At 40.1% G+C, this 21328-nt stretch overlaps 1 protein-coding gene and 2 pseudogenes across 2 annotated transcripts; 1 reads left to right on the top strand and 2 right to left on the bottom strand.

Moving 5' to 3' along the window:
- Positions 1 to 6: 6 nt before the first annotated feature.
- On the bottom strand, positions 7 to 21275 carry LOC113340977 (annotated as a pseudogene).
- Positions 843 to 7689, top strand: LOC113340978. 2 transcript variants are annotated; one of them, XM_026586018.1, is made up of 4 exons: positions 843 to 5570; positions 5932 to 5978; positions 6842 to 7177; positions 7250 to 7689. In XM_026586018.1, the coding sequence occupies exon 1, from the start codon at positions 980 to 982 to the stop codon at positions 2720 to 2722; it is 1743 nt and encodes a 580-aa protein (XP_026441803.1). In that variant the 5' UTR covers positions 843 to 979; the 3' UTR covers positions 2723 to 5570; positions 5932 to 5978; positions 6842 to 7177; positions 7250 to 7689. The 2 variants fall into 2 exon arrangements, with proteins under 2 accessions (XP_026441803.1, XP_026441802.1); XM_026586017.1 differs by having other exon boundaries at positions 6842 to 7689.
- Positions 14477 to 16370, bottom strand: LOC113340979 (annotated as a pseudogene).
- Positions 21276 to 21328: the final 53 nt, after the last annotated feature.

Here is a 21328-nt window from a genome sequence, read left to right on the forward strand (position 1 = left end):
TTGTGATCTAAATTGATGATCATTATGGTAAATGATTCATCTTCTTGAATGGGATGCATGGGTATTCCGATTGAATATCTTCCCAAGTTCTTACTCCAGCAGTAAGATCCTGCACCAGTCTCACCTCCTTATTGATTTCGACGCGGATCTGATCCCTGCTGTCTCTTTCTCTGATAGTCACTGTTGTCGTATCATCATCGACAGTAATAGCAAATGGTACACCAAGTTCATCTGTTCTTGCATATCGTTTCCCTATTGTTGTGCCTGTTGTGTCAAGTTTGTTAGAGACTCCAGCAGCAGTTAGCGGTTTTGCGATTCCTTTGGCGACTGCCTCGTAATCTTTATTCTGAATGTGGAAAGACAGTGCACTTGATGGGAGCTATGACTGGGGGGAAACGGAACACATTCAACTTTTCATCCTCTGGTCTGGTGTAGAATGAATGTTCAAAGAGGCAGTAAATTATTCGCCCAATACCGAAAGATGGCTCGATAACGGATGGCGTGAAGACTCTCTGATATTCTTTCTTTATCTCCTTGGAGATGGAAACGATGCTTGATTTTATGGTGACAGCCTTCCCTAAAGTGCAGACTTTGAACTCCACCTCCCCTTGCAATTCCAAAGCTGCTTTCACTTCCATAGCCTCTTTTTCATCCATGGCCTCTAACGCTTAGACTATCTTCTTTTGGTCACCCTTGAATGTGTCATATCCCTTACTAGAGGGCACCCTTCTTAGCAACCTGAGTGTAGTTAGTAATATGTGAGTGTGGCTGGCACGTGTGCCAATTGTTGCCCTAATATGTAGAGATTGATTTTCTCTTCTGAAGTAATCGAAATAGAATTGTGTTGTGTGTTTTTCTCTGCCTCTTTGAGGGTTTCCTTTCCATACTTGCAGAGTAGATCCTGTAAGTGTTATTTGAGCTTCTTTGTAGTGTAGAGCACTACAAGTGGTATCAGATAAGGTCTTTCCTTGGCACCAATATGGCTGATGACACCAGATTGAAGCAATTGGATGAATCCAATAAGAAATTGAGCTTAGATTTGCAGGAATTGGGTACAGAGGTAAAAGGGAATATGTCGAGGATGAAGACTGATATCAATAATCAACTGCATCTTCTTCGTACTGCTCAATCCTCTCTGGACCAGAAGTTGCAGTTGCTTCTTGATAGATCCGTTTTTTCCCAGAGTCAAAATTATGGTGGTGAAACCAATCAGCATTGGGAAGAAGAGGAACAGCCAGATCCATCTTCTAGCAATCCATTTCAAGGTTTTCAACATCATCACCAACAAAGATTCATTCAACATCATCAGACAGGTGAGGGTCAGTTTGCTAATTACAGGCCTAAGATTGATTTCCCACGTTTTGATGGTACTAACCCTAGAGCTTGGATCCGTAAATGTAAGAAATACTTCTTTCTACATCAACTGAATGATGAGCAGAAGGTACACATAGCCACATTGTACTTGGAGGGTAAAGCAGATGTTTGGTTTCAGCACTACCAAACAAGTAAGGCTAACTTGTATTGGGAAGATTTCATTATTGATGTTTGTACAAGGTTCCAAGACTTAGGCCATGACAATGTTATAGGTGAATTTAACAAACTTGATCAAACAACTAGAGTCTTAGATTATAAGGAACGGTTTGAAGAATTGAAAGCTTTGATGTTAGCTAAGAATCCATCCCTATATGAAGAATACTTCATACATAGTTTCATTAGTGGCCTGAAAGAGGATATTAGGTTAGTAGTGCAAATGTTTAACCCTACTACCTTACAGCAAGCTATCCTTCTAGCTAGACGACAGGAGTGTATCCTAGACAGGGCTGCAAAACCCCAGCCAAGGTTCTCCAACATACCATCTTATGGGGGTAAACCTTTAACAATCCCCAACCAAACAACACATTTCACCCCATCAGTTATGGCACCAACTATTACCAGTCCTGCAACCAGCCCAAAAATGCAGCATGTCAAGAAGCTTACCTATGTTGAAATGCGTGCCAAAAGAGAAAATGGGTTATGCTACAATTGCAATGAACCATGGATCAAAGGCCATGACTGTCGAAAGCAGCAATTGTATATGATAGTTGCAGATGATGAAGAAGGGTTAAAGGAAAAGGATGATGGCTCTAGTCCAACTATTGTAAAAGTGGATGAAGAAATGGAAATCTCAGTCCATGCCTTAGCAGGTAACATCTCTCAGTCTACAATTAAGATTAAAGGACAGGTGAAGACTCAAGGATTGACTATTCTAGTAGATAACGGCAGTACCCACAGTTTTCTCGATCCATCTGCTGCCAAAAGAAGTGGCTGCACTATACTTCCAACTCAAACTTTGCAGGTTACAGTAGCCGATGGAAACAAGCTGTTGAGTCAAGCTAAGTGTCCAGAGTTTACTTGGGTTATGCAGGGTCACACTTTTTCTCATGACTTGCACCTTCTTGACTTAGGAGGATGTGATATGGTTCTCGGTGCGGACTGGATGCGTGAATTGAGCCCAATGCTTTTTGATTTCAAGAAGCTCACCATTACATTTAAACATAATGGCACTGATGTTGAGTTGATTGGTCACAGGGAGGAGGCGGTTAACATCTCTCTTATGACAGGCAGACATTTTAAGAAACTTCTTCGCAGTGGTGACCCAGTTTTGTTTGGTCAGTTATCATCCATCTCGGCTACAGCTGCATCAACTGACATTGCGGCTCAAATTGCTGAAGTCTTGGATTAGTTACCTTCTGTCTTTCAATTGCCAACCTCACTTCCACCAGCAAGAGCACACGATCATCACATTCCCTTGGTACCAAACTCAACTCCACCGAACCAGTGGCCTTACAGAGTACCATTTGTTCAGAAAGCAGTAATCGAGAAGCTAGTTCAAGAAATGCTCAACACTGGGGTAATTCAGCATAACCACATCCCATTCTCTTCTCAGGTGCTGTTAGTCAAGAAGAAGGATGGAGATTGGCGTTTCTGCGTGGACTACCGCAAGCTTAACTCCATTACTGTTAAAGATAAGTACCCCATACCCCTTATCGATGAGTTACTTGCTGAGCTACATGGCTCTACTTATTGCTGACCTTCGATCTGGGTACCACCAGATACGAGTACACCCTGCAGATATACAAAAAACCGCTTTTCGTACACACAATGGTCATTTTGAATTTTGTGTCATGTCGTTTGGGCTAACTAATGCCCCAACCACTTTTCAATCACTTATGAATGACATATTCAAACCTTACCTTAGGAAATTCATCCTTGTATTTTTTGATGATATACTAGTATATAGTCGTGACTTAGAATCTCATTGCACACACCTTCGTATTACCTGTCTATTCTGCAACAACATTCGCTCCTTGCTAAACGCAGTAAATGTAGTTTTGGTCAGCACCAACTTGAATATTTGGGTCACCTTATTAGTCGTGAAGGGGTAGCAGCCGACCCTGCCAAAATGGAGTGTATGCTCAACTGGCCAAGACCAACAACCCAAAAAGGATTGCGTGAATTTTTAAGGTTAACAAGGTATTATCGTAAGTTCGTGAAGAATTATGGACTCATTTGCCAGCCTCTTACTGCCCTGCTGAAGAAGAATAGTTTTGTTTGGTCTGATGAGGCTGAATTGGATTTCAAACAGTTGAAGAAGGTGGTAACTACCACTCCTGTCCTCATCTTACCGGATTTTACTGTGGAATTCGAGCTTGAAACTGATGCTAGTGATAGTGGGGTAGGTGCTGTGCTTATGCAACAGGGCAGGCCTATTGCCTTTTTCAGTAAGGCCATGGGACTCAGATACAAGGCATTATCCACATACGAAAAGGAGTTGCTAAGTATTGTTATGTCTGTTAATCAATTGGCGTTCCTTCCTTCTAGGCTCCCATTTTAATATTTTTACGGACCATCGAAGTATAAAATACTTTATGGATCAAAGGTTGCATACATTGTTTCAGCAGAAGTGGCTGACCAAATTACTTGGCTTTGATTATACTTTGTTTTACAAGAAGGGCACAAACAACAGAGTTGCTGACGCTCTGTCTCGGGCTTCATGTTCTTCACTCACAACAATTCAACCACAGTGGTTGGAAGATGTTCAGGGTAGTTATACAGATGACCACCTTGGTAAAGAACTGATATCTAAACTCATGCTATCTCCAGTACATCCTGAGGGGTACACCTATTCGCAGGGAATTCTTCGACAACATGGCAGAATCTATATTGGTTCATCTGGTAATGCTCGTCAGAATATTCTTGCAGCTGCTCACTCATCCGCTATAGGTGGACACTCCGGAGTGCAAGCTTGTTATCAGCGAGACGATTTGCGTCGAGTTGATACAATATTTCTTGTCTTGAAAGTGTTCTTTGAATCCAGATGCCAAGTATAGCTTTATGTTACTGTCAATTGTTTCCATGGTATAGTGTATTATTCAAGAATTTTGGCGCAATTGAAGTTCTCATCAAGAAAGAAATTTTGGTTTGGGTGTCTTGCTTATATCGTAATCATAGTTTAGTGGGTGTTACCGTAAGGAAATATTAGGAGCTTCTTGAATTGTGTGGAAATCATCAGTGCTGCCTACAATTATTATGGAGTTCAGTGTCTGAGGAGCTTTTTTTCTGTTGAGTTTTTTCAATGCAAGTGCTCACCAGAACCATGCATATTATCAGCTTATCTGCAGTGGGGTGGAATCATCTATTCCCATTATCGACGCACTATTTTCATTTTGCGACCATTGTAGTTTTTTTATTGCTTCTTATTGAGAGAAATGCAGTTTTAGTTGCTTGTAGTCGGCTATAAATTGTTTTAGAAATTACTGTTTTCATGTCATGGAATTTCTCACTATGGATGGCTTGAAGAGAATTGAGTTATGATTTCCATGGCATCATGTTGAGATGATCTTCTAGTTGGGTATTCATACATGGTCAATTTGCTCACTCGTTCTCCTAACTTGGATTTTCGTAAACGTCCTTCAATCATCCCTCCAGAACCGAAGGTATTTCGTTGCAGCCTGATTTGTTTGAAGATAGCCTAGTAGCTGCTGGGTATCCTGGATTGAAACTGGCATGAAGCTATATGTTTCTAATCAAGGCATGTCGTGATTGCAGCTCTTTCTCTTTCTTGTTCATATTCATAATCCTCTAGAAAGGGCCTAACACCTGTTATTTCATATATGATGGTTGGATTCCCGTTCAGGAGTTCTTTTCTGAGATAGGAAGTTTGAAGAGATACTCAGTTCATTGCTCCATCTTTCTGCTTTTCGACTGCAGCAATAACTGTTGCAGAACTAATGTACTATTTTAAAAGGCTAGGGTGTCTTCATTTGCTTTTGCATCTGGTACTCTTGAGTTTTAATTATCACGTGGTTATTATGCTCACTTGTGCTGAATAGGAGCTTGTGCTTGGTGTAGGGATCAGCTGAAGTGGTGTTTAATCGAAAGGCAGATGGATAGACAACGATATAATATTTTCAACTTGATGGCAAGGCGATGAAGATAGAGATCATAGGTACCAGTTTGGCCGCACCAGTTTCAGCTCGTATTAATGTGTTTGGAGCTAATGGAAGAGGGAAAAGGACTGTCATTATGAGGTATGTACCTCTCCAATTGAAAGGTGTAGATATATATATTTCATTAAGAAAAGGCTAAAAAAAAATTGTCTCATAAGACACGAGTGTTTAAGGCCTTAACTAGTTGGATATCAGTTAGTTATATCGAGTCCTCCAAGAATTGGATATTAGTTGTTTCGAGTCCTCCGATAACTACCATTAACTTTATAATTTGTGGTTCAACTGGTGATAATGTTTACTTCCTTTTGGTTAAGATGTTTTTCTGGAGTTATTTTGTGATTTCATCCGAGGAAACTTTGATGTTTTTTTTTTTTTGAAGCATGGGAACTTTGATGTTGTAACAATGTTTCAGCATTTTCTTTAATTTTTGGAAATTTTACAGGCCGGGCATGGGTCGAGGACGAGGCTCTGGTTTATCGAATTGTGGAGGTACGTTGCTAATACATGCTCCTTTTAAGTTTTACTAACTAGTCCCGAACATATTGTGTTTGCTTCTAAGATTTTGGGGCTCTGTTGCATGAAATGATTGACACTACTTTTTAAACAGAAAAATTCCACTCCCACCAGATACCTTCTAAGATTTTGTGCTTTCTTTCGTATATTTTTGTTCCCTTCTTTTATATAGATTATTATTTTTCTTCCTTGCAATTTGTGCTCTTTTAAGGTCAGTGATTTTGTCTGAAGGTATCTGGTGGGAGTGTAATTTTTCTTCAAGTGAAACAATTGTTTAAAAAACACATAAGCTTTACCTACTATTTTAAAATGAATTTTTTCTTCATTTTAAGCATTGGCAGAAGAACATAGTCCTCTCAGTTATAGCACTAAGAGGTGGTACCAATTTTCCTGGGAGTGTACAAAGATATTTTGTCTTATTTAGAAGTTGGTATACTCCCAAGTAAATTGGAAACCCCTATTAGCAATTGTGATTGCGTGGGGACCCAGTAATCAAACAAATAAAGAAGGGGACCTTTTTCTCATCGTCCTCCTCCCCCTCCCTTCCTCCTCACAGTGAAAGAACAAAAAGAGGCGGAGCGGTCTAAACATGCTCGCATTGTATGAAACTTTTTTGTTTAGATTGGAATGAGAATTGGATATGTTATCAATTTAGAAGAGGGTTTAATGTGTGAGATAGCGTTTAGTTTCTTCTTCTCTTTAATTGGAATTTTGTCTTGAATAGGTCTGCACTGTTTATTGCTTGAGTTCTATGATGTGGGTATTCACTTATCTTGCATGGATTCCATTATGTTTCAATTTAGTTTTTGTGTTTGTGGTTTGGAATTCTGTTTGGGTAGGTGTTGAAATTTGAAACCTGGGAAAGTAAACGCATCAGAATTGGACGAGCAAAGTATTCCTGGGAACTGGAAAGTACCAGTGGTGACTGATATCAAGTTGTCTTAAGACTCTTGAGTCCATTGTAAGAGTATGCAAGTTTTATGCGTGCAACAAATGCCAACCCTAAACTCTCAGGGGTTTTCATTTGTGGATCAAATGACAAGCTCAATTCTCAGTAAAACTCTTTTGGCTGAAATGAAACATTTCTCCATGAACTGAGAAACAACTCCAACAGCATATAGGATTGGCATATTACACTATTCCTCCTGATGTCGTTACCAGCTTGGAGTATGATGGTGAGTAGATGTGAACGGAGACATTTCAGAAAGTTACCCAAGTATGTACTGTGACATCTTGCTTTCTTTCAGGAAGTATGATTGGTCTCGAGCATTGATGCTAATTTTAGAATGGGAAGATGCGGTGCAAGTAGAAATCTAAGCACTCAAGAAGGCACAGACCTAGTAAATGGGTTTGCAAGTTGAAGGCTGATGGATCGGTGCCTGGTTGCTTCTCACAGAATTATGGATTGGATTATGAAGAGACTGTAAGAAATGGCATTCCCTTGCAACTCACAATTCTTGGAAATTGCATTCCTCTATGGTGAAGTGGATCGAGAAATCTTTATGGGCAGCCTCATGGTTTTATAGTACCCAGATTATGTTAGTCAACTGTTGTTGTAAGCTCTTAAACAGTCTCCACGAGCTACGAGCTTGGTAGAGTAAAATTGCTGAATATCCACAGTTTTTAAATTCAGATTCTAGTTTATTTGTTAGTACCATGATTTTATTATCGAAGGCTATTATTGGGGCGTCACACTCTTTTAGAGGGGCTTCATTTGGATTCTTAGTGTCTAAAAAAATGGTTATGGGATATCCTTCACTTAGGTACAAAATGTCTAGAATACCCTTTAACTAAAATAAAAACATAAAAACCTTATCTTTTCTAATATAATCCTTAAAAAAAAACTGCTCCTCTTCCTTCCTTCGTCTTTCTTCTCTTCCTCTCCTCCACCGTTAGTGCTACGTCTAGGTCCGCCAATCGTAATATTGGTTTATGTAGAACTTACATCCAGGTTGGATAAATTCCAACCGTATAAATAGTTTGCATGTTGGTTTACGTTCGGGTTCCCTTAGTTCCGACCGTAGAATTGAATTTATGTCTAGGTTTATCTTATAGGCTAACCTAGACGTAATTGTTCCTGTATCTTTTGAGAGTTTCGCTCATATTGGATTACGTCTAGGTTTTGTGAATTGATTTTCCAGACGTAATTGTGTACGTCTAGGTTCGTGGCTTATTTTTTCTGGACGTAATTATTTACGTCTGGGTTTTTGAAGAAAATCTAACCCAGACGTTTTAGATTACGGTTGGAAATCCAAAAACCTAACCTAGACGTAAAACGGGTAATAAATACCCATGCAAAACATATTTACGGTTGGGTTGGGGAACCCAGACGTAATTCAATTTTTTGTCTTATTGGAAACCAATTACGGTTTGGAGTTCTTCCAAACCCAGGCTTAAAATTGAATTACGGTTGGAAACGAAGCCCAACCCAGACGTAATTTGCCATGAAAGTCTAAAATCTGAATTTTTTTACGTACTTAAGCTAGTTTTGAGTGAAATTGAATCCATGAGAGATAGTTTAGAGGTGTACATGTTGATTTTCAACCATTGGTTCTTCACTTTGTTGATTTATTTCTTCAATTGGTGGAGATTCAACATCACTTTGTGTTAAACCCTCTCTACCATCTATCAAATCATCCATCTCTTAGATTAAATTCATCTTCTTAATCTAATTAGATTAGATAATAATCAAACTAAATTAAAATTATCTAAACAAGGGTTGTTTGATCATTACAAAATTATTTGAGATAAGGGGTTTTTAATATTACTTATGGGTGACCCGTTTTTGTCTTATTAGGTGACGCCCCTCTAATGGAGTGTGACGCCCCAATAACAGCCTTCTTATTATATGTGGATGATGTTGTTGAAATTGCTAGTCTTCAATCGGTTTGGAATGAAAAACTTGGGCAGATGGTAGCTAGACCCGAATGCATTAAGTAAAAATGGAGATTTTTCCGGGACCTGGCCATGGCGGCAACCACGTGGCAAGAACACTGCATTGCTTCTTCCTAAAGCTCTCTAGTAAGGTTCTTATTACAAGCTCAGTGCAGAGAGATGTGCGATATTCCATTCTGCTGCGGGGGTGCTCATTTGTCCCGTGATGTCATTGTCTGTTCATCGTCGACCCAAACTGTATTTTTCAACTCCAGAAACGTCGGGAAATTTTTCACTTTTGTTGATGATTGTTCAAGATAAAAGGTCTAGAGCTATGTTGTCGTTCGCATCACACAACTTCTTAGTTTCCTTAAACTGAAAAACACTTTGGGTAGCCTTCCCGCTTCTCATGGACTGCTTATCCACAATCGACATCTCTGCTGGGTCTTCCACACCTAACACATTCAAGACATTTTTCATATTTCGCCCAACAATTTCCTGCTGAGCATACAACATAGAATATAAAACCTTGATCAGAAACAACAAACACTGGTAAGGATAATCTCGTCATTGTACATTATTCAAAACTATGTTGCATGAGACCTGCTGGGAATGGTTCAGGAGGGTTTTTTTTACATGGGATGTTTTAGACAAATACATTTGGGTCTTTGAACCAGATGGAATGTATATCCCTAATCCCGAAGATAAGGTCGAATGCAGTATTAGAAGAATCAGCCGATTTAGGTATAGTGTTTGACATCGATGTTGATCGAAATACCATAAATGGTGATCGACTTATAGCTCTCATGTCCGGTGTTGTTTTGAATGAACATCCATGTAATAAGCACACATTTTAATAATACAGTAAGTAGGTCCTATGTTGTTTCAGGCGCTAGGCGAGGCACCAAGCCCTTCGCCTAAAAAAATGTTCAGATCTTTGCGCCTCAGACATAATCCATGACTCGGACCCATTTGAGTCAGGTAACAAAATACCCCTGACTCACGAGACCAAACCATTGACTCACATTTTTTTGAGTCGGATGAGTCAGATCTGACTCAAAACAAACATATCGAGTCAGATCCAGATGAGTCAGGTGATTTCACTCAGATCCAGACGACTCAGATGAGTCAGGAGTAAACAAACATAGTGTAAGTGTACTATTATACTCTGAAATTTAACATCACTCTTTATAGGTACCGATATAGTTACTGATGGAGTTTGGTGATCAGGCTTCCCGCATCCGTAACATGTAATGTTTTTCTTCTTTTCTCGGAACTCCATCTCACCGTCCATTGGTGAAGAGAACATCTTCTGAGCTATGACATTTGCTTCATTAAAGCTTCTTTGGTTAGAAGAAGATTTTCTATCTCAATCTCAATGATGGACAGTTGAACGGAAGAAAGCCAATGATATATGACGCGCCTACGATTCTTTTTAGTACAACTTCCTAAAGAAATTATGGATACACAACTCTCTTATGCATATAACGAGCTTGAGATAGATAGAGAAAGGCATATAAGGAGGCACTTATAAGAAGGCATAATCTTTTAACATTGCCCCAATTAAAGGCTTAAACAAACCGAGTTTGTATTACTACTCACAATTGATTCTACTTCTTCATCGATCTCTTTCTTCATTGGTGGTAGAGTAGCTACTTGTTTGCTCTCTTCCATTTTCTCATCTTCGTCGTAAAAGTCCTCAAAGTCTTCGTTTTCACTTGGATATTCTTCTTCCGTGTGATCTGATTCTATGGTACTCGTAGTAGAGCGGGCATCTTCTTCTGTTTCTTGTTCAAGAGATTTTTCTTTATTGACATTGAGACCGGGGGTAACAGCAGCAACATCATATGAAGATGCAGGGCGTTTAACTGACTCCCAAACATCACAAGCGGCATCAACAGCCATTGCAACCAATTCTTTTTCTTCTTTTTCTTCTTCTTCTTCTTCTTCTTCTTCTTCTTCTTCTTCTTCTTCTTCTTCTTCTTCTTCTTCTTCTTCTTCTTCTTCCTCTTCTTCTTCTTCTTCTTCTTCTTCTTCTTCTTCTTCTTCTTCTTCTTCTTCTACAGTGGGACGATATTCGTAAACATAGTCGCTGAAGAAGAAAAGATAAGAAGAGACTAATGAGCAATTGTTGGACAGACACCACATATGATCAATTCAAATGACTTTGTTATATAAATCATGAAGACATAACACAATATTATACTATATCTGCCATCTGGGTCTTGAAAGGGTCTGCCTCGTATAAAATGGTCCAACATACATGCTTAAATGTGTAATGTCAAACAAAATTTTCCTTCATTTTTATGTAAAAGAAATACCACATGAGCCTACTGAAGGATCTAACTCAGATAAGTCAAACAGCAGCATAAGAAAAGAAGGAAGAAAAAAAAACACAAATTAAAAAAGAAATCTGTAGCCTAATACAGAGACAGAACAGAGAAATATAAAATATTATTTAGCTTTGAGCTTGGTTTAAGATGAGTATAAGTGTGTAATACTCCGTTAACCCAAAATAAAATAATAATAGTAATAATTAAAAAACAACTTAAGGTCTGGTCCCTTTAAACTGGATCATACATACAACAATTGATATTATTATGAATTCAAAAGCAGATCATAAGAAGAATGAATACCTCCTTAACTTCATCGTTCCACAAAATTCAAGTATAGATCTGAAAGAAGCAGCAGGTATTTCACCTCTACAGATATCCTCCTGCACCCAAAACTTGTAAGAAACAAAACAGTTACACGGAAAAATCACTCTGATTCTAAGATAAAAACAGCCGACCGAGATTGAGGGAGGGAGAGAGAGAGTCTTACCAGCAGAAGAACCAAGTGATCCTCAAACCCTAGGGTCCTCTTTCAGCGGCTGGCTTTCGTATTTATACTCATCTTAAACAAACAAAACGGGTAGAGGAAACCGATTCAAACCCGGTCTTTTTTCTTTCCTTTTTTTACTATTACCATATCAAGAGACATTTTGACATTGTGGGTGTAAATCGATCAACAACGTACCGCCAACTTTTGCAGACGCATTTGCCGGCACAAGTGACTTTAGGGGAATCCCATCATGACTTAAGGTGGATTATTTGGTTAGTTTTCTCAAGTTTTTCATGGATGAACTAAACTCAGAACACCATTTTTACCTCGTTACAGAGTGAAAGAACAATTAAAATGGATGTCGACTTAAACAACTGCATCCGAGAAGCTTAATCATTGAAATTTACTAGAATAAGAATATCCTAATGATATGAGCCGCAAAGAAGTTTGAACTTGAAGTGCACATCACAGCTTCCACTCCTCAAGACTTCTGCTCTTGTTAGCATGCATTCTCTACCATACATTCCGCCACATTAACCATTGTGTACCACTCATTTCATGCATGTGGCATCAATCTTCTCTCGTCAACTACACAAGCTTTAGCTAGCATCTTGCTTCCGAATCACTTCTGTTCTAAGTTATGCTCTTGCTCTCCTGAAGGCCCTGCGATAAAGTAAACCATCAGTCTTCTACTCTTTCCATTTTGGTTTTAGGTGGAGGGTAAAGAACAAAGAAACTAAAAGTCTTGAAACTAGAAGACATTCGCTAATATTTCCATCATACTGACACCAATAAGTTAACATAGTACACCTGGTGAAAACGAGCAGGGTAACACCTGAATTGGCTGAAACCTGTGATTCAGCATAACCAAGTTCCCGCAGTCCCATGCTGCAAGATACAAAGAACAATCAACTAACACCCAAATCATGTAACTTGGAACGATCCCGACTTGGTGAATCCTCAAGGCCAATAGCAAGATGCAACAAGTTTCAGAATTTACCTGAGCATTTAGATGACAAACGGAACCGGCTCCCTGGTATTGAAACATAAAGATATCCACATATTATGGATTGATTATAAGGCAACATATATCGTACTAAAACAATCAAATAACATATTACTGGGGCACTAACCGGCGAATTTAATGACCTGGGATGCAGACTTTGTTGCGAGTCTTGTGATTGAGGGCCTTGTTGGGTAGCTAGATACCGAAGACGAAGAGTGGTACACAGAATCAAACAATAACTGACACAGCTACAAAAAAATTGACTTTTGAGAAAATGCTCCGAGCTGCCAGCATGTGGTGGATGCTTATAAATGAAAGTTCAGAAGTCAAACAACCAACTTAGACAATGCAAAAAAAAATATGGGGCCACTTGAATTTTTAGCATGGTTTATCATCATTATTTATCCGTAGTTGTTCATCAGAAACACAATTTCAGAAAATGGCAATGAATATTTATAAGATTATGGCTGAAAATAAGCTGGGATGAGTCGGTACTAAAACAAGATAGCGTATGAGCCCAAGCCTCATGCTTAAGACGTAAAGGAATTAGTCCGGGAACTCACAGTTTACCCATTGTCATTTGGAATGATAAGAAGATAACAAGAAATAAAAGATTAAGAGACCAGGATGATGGACTCGTTGTGGCCAATACTCAAAAAACCCTGCTTGATCAAAATAAAGGCTGGATGAGCCTGGGCTTAAGCATTTACAGTCAGACTTGTTTTACTATCTCTAATGTGAATGAACATAAAATGTCGACTAGAAAAAGAAATGATAACCAGAGCACCTCACCGGTAAAAATGCTCATACCTAAGCAACATGTATACAAAAATGACATCAATCAAGAAGATGTGCAAGAAATATGAATAGCGAACCTCACCGGAAGTCTTCTTAGCATGCACAAAAATATTAATAACAAACCTAAGCGGAACTCTTCTTAGTTTTATCTAAACAGGATTTGATGCTAATCCACAGAAAAGCCAACAAACCTACCCAACAGAACACCGACTCACAAGCCATGTTCAATTTCACAATGATGGAAACCGAATAATTTCCTTGGATCACTCAAATATGTTGGTACGAAGAAAAACTAATTTTTTTTAACAATTGGTCTCTTTCACGTGATTAGTGGTCCAATTCAAAACTCCTCCAACTACTTGAAATTAGAAGAACTTATTCTATATGATAAAGAAGAAACAATTGGACGAGGAGTTTTGAATTGGACCACTAATCACATGAAAGAATGAAATAGTTCATGCATTGTCAGACAAGTTTACTTGTAAAAATGATAAACTATAAGGAATATACAAACGTAGATAAGTTATGTGTTAAGTGGCCACAAACCTGTTGAATCAAGGTGTCATACAGCACAATACGCTTCTTTTTGAAAAACCGATACACATAAGCCTGTTATCATCGGTCAAAGGTAACAAATTAGAACAAAGTATATCCATACACATGTAAAACATAGTCAGCAGTGAAGTATCTACCAATAAGTTTGGCGACAATATTGAAAATAGCATATACAAAAAATCTTAAAATGAGACACCACAAAGAATCTCGGTCTCAGGCTCCCCAGTAGGTAAGTAGTAAAACAAATATCTGTAGAAGTACAAAGGAAAAAATGCAGCTATTTAAAAAAAATAAATAATAATAATAAAAATAAAACGCTCAAGTGTATTGGAAAGGGAAATCTAATATGTTGTTCCATTTTACTGTGTCCATTAACTTTATAAATCGTGCAATCCAACTAAAATATGGATGACGCAGACTCTACAAACATTACTCACATAAATTCAGCACCAAAGGAGAAAAAAAAAAAGAAAAAAGACCCGTACAAAGAAAAGACAAGAAAAAAGAACCATAACATTATTAACCTAATGTCTAACAGTTGAGACGACTCAGCATCTCAATTCAACACTCCAAAACAAATACCTTAGACTTAAAGCTTGTCCTCAAAATGAGAGGAGGGGTCACATCTGAGCCTTCAAACTCTTCCTCTTCCTGATGTCAGTCGTAAGATGTGCAGCTTGAGTGCCAGGCTGCAGAAGATCAGTCATCATCGTATCCCAGTGATCAAACACAGACTGGGGGCAAGCTTTACCTGATGTGGCAGACCTAAGCTGGGCAGAGAAACCAAATGACTCAACGACAAGTAGGTATGCTTTCATGCTACAGAGAGGAGTTCCTGGCCTCTGCATTTCCTCAAAGAAGTGACCACGCTTCTGATTGAGAACACCGCAAATACCACCAAGAGCATTTTTCGGAGCTTGGATATCGACTAGGAATAACTTGTCCACCACCTCTGTGAATGGCATCAGAATGAAGAACCACGTCACATACTTCAAAGCATATACCTCTCATGTTCTCTTCCGCCAGCACATCTCCAACAACTGACTCCTTGATTTCATTAAGATACTGAACTCCCTCACGCATATCCACAACCATGTTTGGACCAGTAGTATCAGGACCAAAACACCAGATTTTTTTTTGCAAGATTCTTACCCTATCCAAACTCTTCAGATAAGATCTTTGAACGAACTTTAGGATCATCTCTTGGACCAATACGACCATCATAAATGGCTTCAGCAAGTCCACCCTCAAAAGGGCGTGCCTCCAAGTACCTACGATTGTGCTTGTTTGGGGACTGGCTCATCACAGTTCTCAAAGACTTTTCTATCACAGTTTCACAGAATGACACCACAGGGTAAGACTTCACAATATCGCACCACCCATGAAATCGTCATGCAAGTCCTTTAAACAGATCTCTAGATGTGGGTTCTCCAGCACCTGCAATAATGTGCTCGCGCAACACCTTAATCGTACAAACCACCATAAGATCAGATTTGGACAGACGCGTAAGCTCTTCAACCAGCTTGGGCAGGGCAGTCAAGAGGCAACACAAACAACGGGGGAGACAGAAAACTTCATGGCTCTGATAGGATGGGCATCTACTTCCTTTTTGTTTGTGAGGGTTGCATTCTTGGTAATAATCCAATCCATCCAGGGCAACTGTGTTACGACAAGGTACATCCTCAACAGACTCCTGTTTCCTTCCCATCCAGATAACAGTTCTTCGGACACTCTTGCTGTACAATTCTTTCTCTGGACACTCCCATGATTCTGACCTTAGCACCTGTTGCAACCTCTCCCGCAAAGACATGACCAAAGGCAAAGAATCTACCCTTGTCGAATGCAGGGAATCATCTTAGACACGCAGAGCGTAAGAAGGCCTTCGGGATCACAGTTTCCGATGGGTTTGGCATACTGATCATCAAGAGGACCCACGTACAGGTTCTTGACACTGTACCTCTGATCTGTGGAAGGAGAACAGAGATGAAAGATCATCATCTCAAGTAGGGAAGTAGCTGCAGGTACCCAAGTCAGCATCACACGCTTCATCAAAGGCTTCCCAATCAAATCCTTCTCGTCATTCTTCACTGTAACACCAAGCTTTTGCAGCATAGGCCATAACTTGCCCGTTTGAGCATTATGCAAATGGCAATGATCTGCTTGATGGATTCATAACAGAACTGGACAAACCCACGCTTGCATGTAGCAAATGAGGTTCTCTTGGTAGTCCACCTTTTAGTTGCTGGGTCAAAGAAGTTCTCAACCCAAAACTTCTCCATCATCTAACTGACACCAAACTTAGAAGCATACATGTTTGCGGTAGGTTGAGCATATGCAACCCGCCAGGCTATATTATCAAGAAGACTTACTCTCCTCGGCACAAGGGGTTCAGCAGGGTGACCCTTTTGGTCCCCTTCTTTTTGCTTTAGCTTTGCACCCTCTTATCGAGAAGATTGCATCCACTTGTATGTTGGATTTCCATGCCTGGTATTTAGACGATGGCACCATCGCAGGTGACACTTTGGAAGTGTCTAAGGCATTGAAGATTCTCCAAGAGGACGGTTCTGTCTACGGGTTACATTTGAATATTTCGAAGACTGAATTATTTTGGCCCTCTTATGACCCGAGAAGGGATTCCGATACTGCCTTTCCTGCGAATATTGGTAAGCCAAAAGATGGTGTTAAATTGCTTGGTGGACCAGTCAGCCTAGATATGAACTTCTGTAGTAAAGCGGTGTTGAACAGGATTGCCAAAACCTCTCAGCTCATTGACAAGATTCAAGAGCTGCATGATCCTCAGTGTGAACTTTTGCTTTTGCGCAACTGTACTGGAGTTTCGAGGTTATATTTTGCCTTACGCACTACTTGCCCCAAGGCGATTCAGAATGTTGCCACGCGCTTTGATGATTATCTTATGCGATATCTTCGTCGTCTTATAGTCGGAGATGGGGCTGGTTTTTGCTTAGTCCAACAACGACTAGCCACTCTCCCCATCAAAGATGGTGGTATGGGTATTCTTACTATGACAGATACTATGCAGTACTGTTACCTTGCATCTCAGGCACAGACCCAACATTTGCAGAATTCTATTTTGAGGCTGCCTGCAACAACCGACTTATGCCTTGGTTTCCATACTACTTTACAGAGTTTCACACAAGCTTGTGAGATCCCCCTCCCTGATTTCAACATTAATGATGCCGCCCCTCATTACATGAAGTCATTGGCTGCTATCTACTTTGGAGCTATCAGGGAAAAGGTACTTACTCGCTTTTCTTTTTCTACACGTGAAGCTACTGTTTGGAAATGTAATAGATCTGATCATGCTATGGATTTCCTTAAGGCAATACCTATTCCTGGGCTCAACCAGGCAGTTGGTTCTAGGCAGTTTAGCTCGGTCTTACAATATCGTTTAGCTATACCCCTTTTTGAGGAAGGTAATACATGTACCTGTTGTGGCAAACTCATGGATATCTTTGGAGACCACGCTATCCATTGTGCTAGCGAGGTCGGGCTTAAATTCAGACATGATTTAGTAAAAGATATTCTGGCAGACATGTGTTACAGAGATGGGGTTGTGGCTAGAAAAGAGGTTTCTTTGGGCGTCATCAATAATAAGGATTTTCGGCCAGCGGACATCATGGTTTATAATTGGATAGATGGGAAGGATGTTTGTCTCGATGTAACTGGGGTCTCTCCGTTTACCAGTGCTAAGTCACGCCACTTCGTACCAGGTCACGCCATTTCTGCAGCAATTACTCGCAAGAACACTAAATACTTAGATGTTTGCACTTCTCTCGGATATGGTTTCGGTGTTTTGGCTTCTCCACTTTTGGTGAGCTTAGTACGGATTTATTAACTTTCCTGAAGAGATTAAGGAATTGCATGGTTGGACATGATGCCAACTTTAAGATAGGCAATTATCTTTTTCATAGGCTAGGAATCGTTATTCAGAAAGGTGTTGGTGCCCAACTTGTTGCTAGGCTACCCACCATCTCTTGTAATATTGATTTTGATTAATAAATGCCTTAGTGGCTCCCTTTTATAGTAAAATAATAATAATAATAATAATAATAATAATAACAACGGGCCCTAGCTCAGCTGGTCAACCCCGTTCTCCAAAGGTGATGCGTTCCATGAGGTCCCAGGTTCGAGTCTTCGACGGCGTAACATTGCAGGAATTAACATGGAAGGTATTGTTAGATTGCCCCCCTTGTGCCACAATCTCGCCCCCCAGTCCGTCGTTTCGGCTCCCCTTGGCAATGTTACCCATGAGGCCCGTTGGTAGGCTAGCATAACAACCTGTTCAATTAATGTAGTAGTATGTCGTTGGAGCCTAGCTTGTTAGGCTTCCAACTAGTTTCATGTAATCATCGTTCTCCCATTAATGAAAAAATAATAATAATAATAATAATAATAGTAATAAAATAAAGGAAATAGGGGAGGGTCGGCTAAAACCGGTGGGATGGACAAGAAATATGGCATAGCTTAGTTTCTCCTTTCAAAAGTACGTGACTGTTGTCCGTTGAACTAACTCTAGATGGATATGTATCTCAGTTTGTGTCTTAGCTTAGCATTTGAGCATGGATTTCATCACTGGCTTGCCAAAGTCAGAGGGCAGGGAGGTAATTTTGGTTATCGTTGATCGCTTTACTAAGTATAGTCACTTTACTGCATTATCCCATCCATACACTGCACAATCAGTTGCTAGGGTGTTCATAGACACTATTCTCAAACTCCATGGGGTTCCAGATACAATAGTATCTGACAGGGATGTAGTGTTCTTAAGTGGATTTTGGCGTGAACTTTTCAAGGATGTTGGGACTTCTCTGCATCTAAGTACCTCTTATCACCCGCAGAAGGATGGTCAAACAAAGCGTGTTAATGCCTGCTTGGAGTCCTACTTACGTTGCATGTGTAGCTATAAGCCGGTTAAATGGTCTTCTTGGCTTCCCCTGGCAGAGTGGTGGTTTAATACCACATACCATACCAGTCTTCGCCTCACACCATTTCAGGCTTTATATGGGTATGATCCACCGCAGTTTGGTTTGCATTCGTATTCTTCTATTTCCAACTCCACTGTTGAAGATTACATGCATTAGCGCAAGGTGCTTGCTGAGGTTTTACAACAGAATTTGCTTGAAGCGCAGCATCGAATTAAGCAACAAGCAGACAAACACAGAGTTGAGCGATCATTTTTGGTGGGTGATTGGGTCTATTTACGCCTGCAACCGTATCGACAAACTTCAGTCCAACTGCGTAAGAATCTCAAACTCTCTGCTAAGGTTTTTGGTCCTTATCAAGTATTAGAACGTATTGGTCAGGTAGCATACAAACTTCAATTACCTACTACTTCTCGCATCCACCCTGTTTTTCACGTTTCGCAACTAAAGAAGAAGATTGGTCAGGGTATTGTTCCACAAACATGCTTACCTTCCTTGGACAAGCATGGGTTAATGAAGGTTAAGCCATTGGCAGTGATTGATTCTCGTGTGCTTTTCAAGGGTCGACAACAGGTTCCTCAGGTGCTTGTGCAATGGTCCCATGCCGCGGAAGGTGATTATTGTTGGGAGGACACTACTTTTATCAAGGCTAAGTTTCCCAAATTTGTCCTCGAGGACAAGGACAACCTGTAAGGGAGGGGCATTGTCATATCCCTTACTAGAGGGCACCCTTCTTAGCAACCTGAGTGTAGTTAGTAATATATGAGTGTGGCTGGCACGTGTGCCAATTGTTGCCCTAATATGTAGAGACTGATTTTCTCTTCTGAAGTAATCGAAATAGAATTATGTTGTGTGTTTTTCTCTGCCTCTTTGAGGTTTTCCTTTCCATACTTGCAGAGTAGATCCTGGAAGTGTTATTTGAGCTTCTTTGTAGTGTAGAGCACTACAGAATGCAAGACCTAGCTCCTTCTTCACTGGAATGATAACCAGTTTCTCCACTTCTCTTGGTGCTGAAAACTTTTCATGAGCAACAAGGGGAATGCCACTTTTCTCCGAGTGGGCACGTAGATCATACGCAGACCTGTCTGCAATACCAACACACTCTGTCCAGCCATAAGAGCACTCAATCTCAGCATCCCAACAGTCTGCTGCATAATGTGCCATCTCATTCCCAAGATGCTGACGGAACCGTAGACGTTCTTTACTGATGCCAAGGCGTGTAAGGAATAGATATACCCTCCCAATGAAGTAAGCAAGTGTTTCGTTGTTCACCGTGCCGTTTGTTACTGCATCACCAAGGCGAAGTTTGACAGCATCCTTCCCTGGCCCTTGTTCTTCCCTTGGGAACATCAAGAATTCCAAATCTTCAACTTCGCTATACCTGGGATGAGATTTGTCTTCTGGGTCGAGGAAATGCTCAATCTCAGCTAGCGTGAATTCACGAACTCGGAGAAGACCTTGGCGAGGAGATATCTCGTTTCTGAAGCTTGGCCAATCTGAGCTGCAGCAAAAGGGAGTTTGCTTCCATTGTAGTAATACAAGTCCTTGAAGTTTACAAATATGCCTTGCCAGTCTCAGGCCGCATATAACCACGGACCGCACCAGATGGACCAATTGACGTCTGAAACATCAAGTTGAATGGGAAAGGATCAGAAACGGGGTTCTTTGTAACTGGAGCAACAATCCCATACTCTTTAATCTTTGAACCCAATTGTTCTGGAGAGAAATCATCCACCATAGCAAGAACATGTTTAAGCTCCTGGACCTTCTCTGCAGACAAAGCACTCAGCTCCTTTTGAAGCTTCTCACTGCAAAAATCCTTTAGCAAATGGTCTGCACGGTGACATGCTCCGGTTATCTCATCTTTAACCATAAGATCAGTAAATTTGTCGACATGACCTGATGCCTGAAGTACAACTTCAGGTGTGATGCAAGGGAAATCAACTTCCAACATACTCTCTTCCAGTACAAAGTGCTGACGCCATAATGCAAGGACATTAGATTTAAGAGCACAACCAGGAGGACCATAATCATACAAACCAGAAACACCACTGTTGTAGATTTTAAAACTATGCATATAAAACATATTCTTCGCTGACGTTAACTATTCATTAATTTCTTCCTAAACACCTCCTCTTTATTCATCTCTTCATCTAAACCTGATTTATCAGCAATCGATGATGATGACGATAATGATTTCAAATCGCTAACTTGAGATTTCATTGTTGTTAGTTTCTCGGCAAGGGTTGTTTCAAGTAGTTCTTCTGTGGAATCCATCAAAACCCCTTCTTCTTTTTGTGGCAGAAACATAGATTAACTCGTAATCCCTT

This window comes from Papaver somniferum, unplaced genomic scaffold, assembly GCF_003573695.1.
Source record: "Papaver somniferum cultivar HN1 unplaced genomic scaffold, ASM357369v1 unplaced-scaffold_24, whole genome shotgun sequence".
Classification (NCBI taxonomy): domain Eukaryota; kingdom Viridiplantae; phylum Streptophyta; class Magnoliopsida; order Ranunculales; family Papaveraceae; genus Papaver; species Papaver somniferum.